General features: G+C 41.6%; 1 protein-coding gene across 1 annotated transcript; it reads left to right on the top strand.

Annotated features, from left to right (window-relative positions):
• Positions 1-5,197: 5,197 nt before the first annotated feature.
• Positions 5,198-6,745, top strand: LOC126366424 (cystathionine beta-synthase-like). Its single transcript, XM_050009533.1, has one exon. It carries the CDS (start codon positions 5,198-5,200, stop codon positions 6,743-6,745), a length of 1,548 nt encoding a protein of 515 aa, XP_049865490.1.
• The last annotated feature ends 125 nt before the right edge of the window (positions 6,746-6,870 follow it).

The raw sequence follows: 6,870 nt of genomic DNA, 5'->3' as shown, positions 1-6,870 counted from the left end.
GGCCAGAAGCATGAATGGTTCAGTTCAGGATCTCGTTAGTGTGGCGAGTTCAAAATCTTTTTAATTTTCCGTCCTACGTTTTGGTTGCTCGTTCATTGTATCTTTTTTACTTTGTTTGCCGCGTTCTGATTTTAAATTCGCAAAATACAGTGAAAATAGCTTTGAGAAATCATTCGGATAGCAATGTTGTTTATTCTCTCTACATACTTACTTAGCAACATTATATATTTGTCGGAGTTAGTTATGAATAAAGAAGAGAAATTGATCAAATTAGACACTATAATGAAGTTGCAACACTTCCATCATGAAGTTGCAACGCTCCGACGTCAGGTGGCGTACGAGCAGAGCGGAGTGAAGTCGGGAGTCACTACAGAGTCGTCGTGTCGAGCGGACGTGCACTGCCGTTCTAGTCGGGCAGTCTACCGCGAACCTTTGTCGTGAGCGGACGTGTCGAATAATTACGATCGGAACGTGGAGTGCTATAGTCGCTCACCTATAACTTGTAGGGACGTCAAGAAAGTGTGATCGGAAAAGAGCACGTGTCCCGATGATTCGGTCCGAATATAGGAACCATGGGTGGTGGAGGGCAAGTAGAGGGCGAGTAGCCCCTTCGCACTAACGTCCTTATGCGCGCTAGATAACGAGAGACTGTGTAACCGTTACGAATACCGTGACGTTGCCGTGAGTGTGTACCTTATGCTGTGACTTTATTTAATCGTGATACAAAAACTATGTGGAAGTAAATAAAATGATTGTGATACTGATGACGGCCATTATTGTCTTCTAACGCCCACCCTCCATTCTGATGATGATGTTACGAACGACCGACCCCCACTTTTACGACATCAGAAGTGGGATTAGTGAACTTGGATGAAGACAATGTGATGCGACGTTCACAACAAGACAATGTAAGTTTGGATTATCACAATCAGAAGAAGATTATGATGACTATCACATTCGTGTGACCACGTGATGAAGATGTAGTGTCATGCCTGAATTTGGAGATGGACCTGACTTTGAATTGACCTGGACTTTGTTAATGATCGGCATCACTACATGCCGTAAGATATGATGGCGTAAACATCACAATATTTCCATACTGTGTGCAGTCGTGTTTGGAAATTATGGTACCTCAACTTGGAAACTGTTATTACGGTGAGTCGTTTTCATACTGGAACCTTATTGTTATTGACTTCATTGCTGGGTGAATTTCCGTTTCTAATAATGAGGAAATTGATTTAAAATTAACTTGGAAATTATTATTTCCCTTTGTTTAAAAAGAAAATTGACGAGACATATTGTGTCAATCCGTGTCAATCATACCGCGTTTTCCAATCTGTTTTCATCATTGTCAAATCTTTGTATTTTGGTCTAAAAATATTTCGAATTGGTGTAGACACGCTTAACCTGCGTGATTAAAGTTGTATTTTCTCACTCCAAGCAAAAAGAAATTAATCATGACATGATAATTAAGTCTCGTTAAATAACGTGTTTTGTTATCTACCGTCATTCATCAAATCTTTTTAAACCGATTGAAAGAAAGTCATGTGAATACGATAATACAGTGAATTCTTTTGTTTCATGTCATAATTTGGTTCGGCAATTGGTGGATTGCAAGCGGGGATGAAAATGGCGCGGGCTGAGCCGTAGCCGTGTAAAGTGACGACATCATGGCAGCGCGTTGTATACCAGCCGGACTTGCTGCACTGGCGCTGTTGAAGACCTAAACCATGTCACAAGACCAGTGGTTGATCTTTTATCGGAAATTCTTATAAGTCCCGGTGAGTCGTATCTGTTTTACCTGATTTGAAATATGGGAAGTTGTAATAAGATACAAACGAACATAGTGCAGAAAGTTCTCTTTTACTTTAGTTAAATTGGAAATTGTAATGAAGTGAAGTAAACATTGCGAAGTAAAATTATTTGGATCATGATTAAATGAAATAGGCTTAGAAAATGCCCGAAACAGAGTAAATCATTAGAAAGAAATTTAGAGCAAAACATTCTAAATGATGAGCATACCGAATCAGTAATTGTGTAAGTGCCGTAATATTTCCTCGAAGTGTTGGTCGCTACATTGTGACTTTATGACTTGTGTGTGTGAGAGCAGGGTGCTCTGTTGTTTTGTGGTCGTGGACCATGGTGGCCATCCCGGGAGGGGATGTTGTGACTCATGACTGTTTTGTAGCGTAACCGCAGTTTGGGGAGGAATATTGCAGCCTGTTGTGCTTTGCAGTAGATGTGTAATGTTGGTTCTTTTAATTGAGCAATGAAAGCTATGATTAACCTGTTTCGGAGCAACTCTGATAGGAAGCTGCGCACTTGTAGTGTTCGGGGCTGCAGCCACTTTTGTGCTGCTCGTCTTAGAAACTACAGGTATGCGGTCGAAGCCCGGATTTCATGTTGACTTTGTATTTGGTCATGACATTGTACCTGAATCTAAGTCATGTTGAACTTCGGTAGAATTAGTCAAACGAATTAGAAATTAGTGATATAGAAGAAATTGTGTAACCCATTGACCTGTTTCGGAGCAACTGTGATAGGGAGCTGCACACTTGTAGTGTTCGGGGCTGCAGCCACTTTTGTGCTGCTCGTCTTAGAAACTACAGGTATGCGGTCGAGGCCTGGATGTCATGTTGACTTTGTATTTGGTCATGACATTGTACCTGAATCTAAGTCAAGTTGACCTCCGGTAGAATTAGTCGAACTGCACAAATTAGAAATTAGTGATATAAAAGAAATTGTGTAAAGCATTGACCACTATTCTACCAACTAAAATGTAAAGTTTGTGTGCTAGCTGTGTTGAGATATCGTCACTTGGTGTAAGTGGCATGAGTTGCTGTCGCTCGATTTAGGAGGCAGTGACGACTGTGTTGAGATATCGTCACTTGGTGTAAGTGGCATGAGTTGTTGTCGCTCGATTTAGGTGGCAGCGACGACTGTGTTGAGATATCGTCACTTGGTGTAAGTGGCATGAGTTGCTACCGCTCGATTTAGGTGGTAGTGACGCCTGGTTGTGAGATATCGTCACTCAGTAGAGTGGCATGAGTTGCTACCGCTCGATTTAGGTGGTAGTGACGCCTGGTTTTGAGATATCGTCGCTCAGTAGAGTGGCATGAGTTACTATCGCTCGTTTAGGTGATAGTAACGACAGACGTGTAAAGAGTAATTGGATTTTCAAGTTTGGTTGTTTATAGTGTGTGAATACTGGTCAATGGTCCGGTAATGTTAGTTGATGATTTATCATGATGTAATGTGAGCTCATGTAGAGTCACAAGTAGAGCTCTTGTAGAGTCAAAAGTAGAGCTAATGTAGAGTCAAAAGTAGAGCTCATGTAGAGTCACAAGTAGAGCTCATGTAGAGTCACAAGTAGAGCTCGTGTAGAGTCACAAGTAGAGCTCGTGTAGAGTCACAAGTAGAGCTCGTGTAGAGTCACAAGTAGAGCTCGTGTAGAGTCACAAGTAGAGCTCGGGCAGAGTCACAAGTAGAGCTCGGGCAGAGTCACAAGTAGAGCTCGGGCAGAGTCCTATATAGAGTCTCATGTTAGGTCAGGAATGACCGAGCGAACTTGGATACTGTGCTGTGGTATATTGTTTCAGATTAACACACGAGGACGTGTGTCACGCAGGATGGCCGTGTCGGAGTTAGTTATGAATAAAGAAGAGAAATTGATCAAATTAGACACTATAATGAAGTTGCAACACTTCCATCATGAAGTTGCAACGCTCCGACGTCAGGTGGCGTACGAGCAGAGCGGAGTGAAGTCGGGAGTCACTACAGAGTCGTCGTGTCGAGCGGACGTGCACTGCCGTTCTAGTCGGGCAGTCTACCGCGAACCTTTGTCGTGAGCGGACGTGTCGAATAATTACGATCGGAACGTGGAGTGCTATAGTCGCTCACCTATAACTTGTAGGGACGTCAAGAAAGTGTGATCGGAAAAGAGCACGTGTCCCGATGATTCGGTCCGAATATAGGAACCATGGGTGGTGGAGGGCAAGTAGAGGGCGAGTAGCCCCTTCGCACTAACGTCCTTATGCGCGCTAGATAACGAGAGACTGTGTAACCGTTACGAATACCGTGACGTTGCCGTGAGTGTGTACCTTATGCTGTGACTTTATTTAATCGTGATACAAAAACTATGTGGAAGTAAATAAAATGATTGTGATACTGATGACGGCCATTATTGTCTTCTAACGCCCACCCTCCATTCTGATGATGATGTTACGAACGACCGACCCGCTGTTACGACATATTTATATACATATAAGATAGTTAGCCTAACCATGTATAAAGAAGAAATAAAAAACGAATAACTGAACATGGCGCGCATTTTACTAAATACAGTTTACTTAATTGTACAAAATAAAACAGACACGAGGAACATACAAAGAAAACAGACAGTACAGGTAAGCTTATGACTAAACAAAGAGATTTCTTCCAGCTGACCAACGTGACAAAAGACCAACATAGGTACCGATATTAAATATTAAGGAGACTATTGGGGAATAGGGAATATTGTGCAGACTTACATAAAAATGAATGAAGCAAGAGTATAGATTCCGTGGTCTGTACGAGTAGGTACATATTTCACAAAAAAAATAGGCGTAATTTTGGGAAATAGGCGTAAACGTTATCACACATTCACTTTCATTTCCGACTGATTAAAATAATACCGGTACAAGTTGAAACAAATTAAAAAATAACTATTTGACATTAGAAAGAAAATGACATTAGAAAGCGTCCCTAATCTTACCATATTATAATATCTTATTCGAAGTGTAGTATTCTTTTTTGCGGTTTGATCAAGTTTTTTTTAAATACCTATTTATTACCTGTTCAACTTTTTGCGCATTGTTGTACCATTTTCCCTAGTCTAAAATAACCATTGTTACCTAAATGCGTTTTTATTTTCATTTTTATATTTCATAAAATGATATACCACATTCTGAAATGAGATCAAGCCTCGGATCAATTCTATACCATAATAGCTGCTGAAGAGATAGCGTGACCTTGACCAACTGTTATCGCTGATTTTGTATAAAAAAATAAATTGATATTATCAACTTTGTGCTTCGGAAAGAACTGAAGCGTATGAATGTTTAATATAAAAACAACAAAAAATATCGGTGACTTTCCATTGAGGTACTAATCATTCAAAAAGATCCTACGCGTACTTGTTCCAACTTTGAAAACCATCATGTCTGACCACGTAGATCCACCACTATGTGAGTGTGTACCAAGACATGGTGAACCGTATTTTGATCTCGTGCATATGTCTCACGAAAGTCAGAAACCGTTTGAGGTAAGGAAGAAACAACTTTCATCTGTTCTCGATTTGATCGGCGTTACTCCATTAATTAAATTAAATAAGATTCCGAAGTCCGAAGGAATAAAATGCGATATGTATGTAAAATTGGAGTATGAAAATCCAGCTGGATCAATAAAGGACCGTATTGCGTTACGAATGGTGACAGAAGCAGAGAAGCAGGGACTGATAAAACCTGGTGTGACTACACTTATTGAGCCCACTTCAGGAAACACAGGTATCGGGATTGCTCTAGTTGCTGCTATCAAAGGCTACAAGTGCATACTAGTGATCCCAGACAAAAATTCCGACGAAAAGGTGAACACCATACTGGCTTTGGGTGCCAAAGTGGTGAAGACCCCGACAGACGTGCCCTTCGATGACCCCGAAAGCGACATTGAAGTCGCAAAGAAGTTGCATAAAAAAATTCCAAATAGTTTTATATTGGATCAGTTCAACAACCCGGTAAACCCACTTGCACATTTTGACGGGACAGCTGAGGAGATCCTCTGGTCTCTGGACGGTAAGGTAGATATGGTTGTAATGGGCGCTGGCACCAGCGGCACCGTCTCCGGCACGGCTTACAAGATAAAACTGACCTACCCTGACTGTATCGTCATCGGTGTTGACCCAAAAGGATCTATTCTGGCACCTGGTAATACAGAACACATTGAGTATGAGGTTGAAGGCATCGGCGACGACTTCTGTCCTGACGTGCTGTACTATGAGGTTATAAACGACTGGGTGCAGACAGTGGATTACGATTCCTTTACCATGGCGCGACGCCTTATCAGGGAAGAAGGCATCCTATGCGGTGGCAGCTCGGGTGCAGCGGTGTGGGCGGGGATACAGGCAGCTAAAAAAAAAGGGCTGAAAGAGGGGCAGAAATGTGTGGTGGTGCTGCCGGATGGCATCCGAAACTACATGAGCAAGTTCATATCCGACCCCTGGATGGAGTTGCGCTACTTCAAACTCACGCCCGATAACAAACACTGCCAAGAATGGTGGTATAAAAATCTGATGTTGAAAGATATTCAGCCGATATGCAGTGTCCAAGAGAACTGGTCCATGGAGAAAGCAGTCGACACTTTGTTATCCTACAAACCGTCTGCCACTGTCGCCGCTGTCATTAATAACGACAAGTTTATAACGGGACTGCTACCGGTGCAGGAAACGCTAAATCGTCTGGAAAATCAGTACAAACTCGACGATCCGCTAAAAAAATTCATCGTAAAGCGTTACAAGGGTTTATACATGAGCAATGAACCTACTCTAGGTGCTGTCTTCCGCGCTCTTAAAATCGAGCCCTACGTTCTAATCCTCGATCGTGATGATCCTAAACATAGAGTCAAAGCGCTTGGTCTGATTACAACATCAATTATGCTGCGTATCATCTCTGCGTATTATGCAACCAAAACAATACAAAAACAAGATGCTTAGGCATACAACAAAACATCAAGTGGCATAGATCATTTCTACAAAATTCATGCATTTTTGGGCTTAGAATTAGATGTGGAGTACTTTATTTATATTTATTTTATTAGTAATAAAATCGATATTGATAC

This window comes from Pectinophora gossypiella, chromosome 4 (assembly GCF_024362695.1).
Source record: "Pectinophora gossypiella chromosome 4, ilPecGoss1.1, whole genome shotgun sequence".
In the NCBI taxonomy this organism is placed as follows: domain Eukaryota; kingdom Metazoa; phylum Arthropoda; class Insecta; order Lepidoptera; family Gelechiidae; genus Pectinophora; species Pectinophora gossypiella.
The sequence above is the reverse complement of the archived record's forward strand: the minus strand, read 5'-3'. Positions and strand labels throughout refer to the sequence as shown.

Coding starts and splice junctions, on each gene's coding strand:
- LOC126366424 (XM_050009533.1), top strand. CDS start 5,198: ATGTCTGACCACGTAGATCCACCACTATGTGAGTGTGTACCAAGACAT.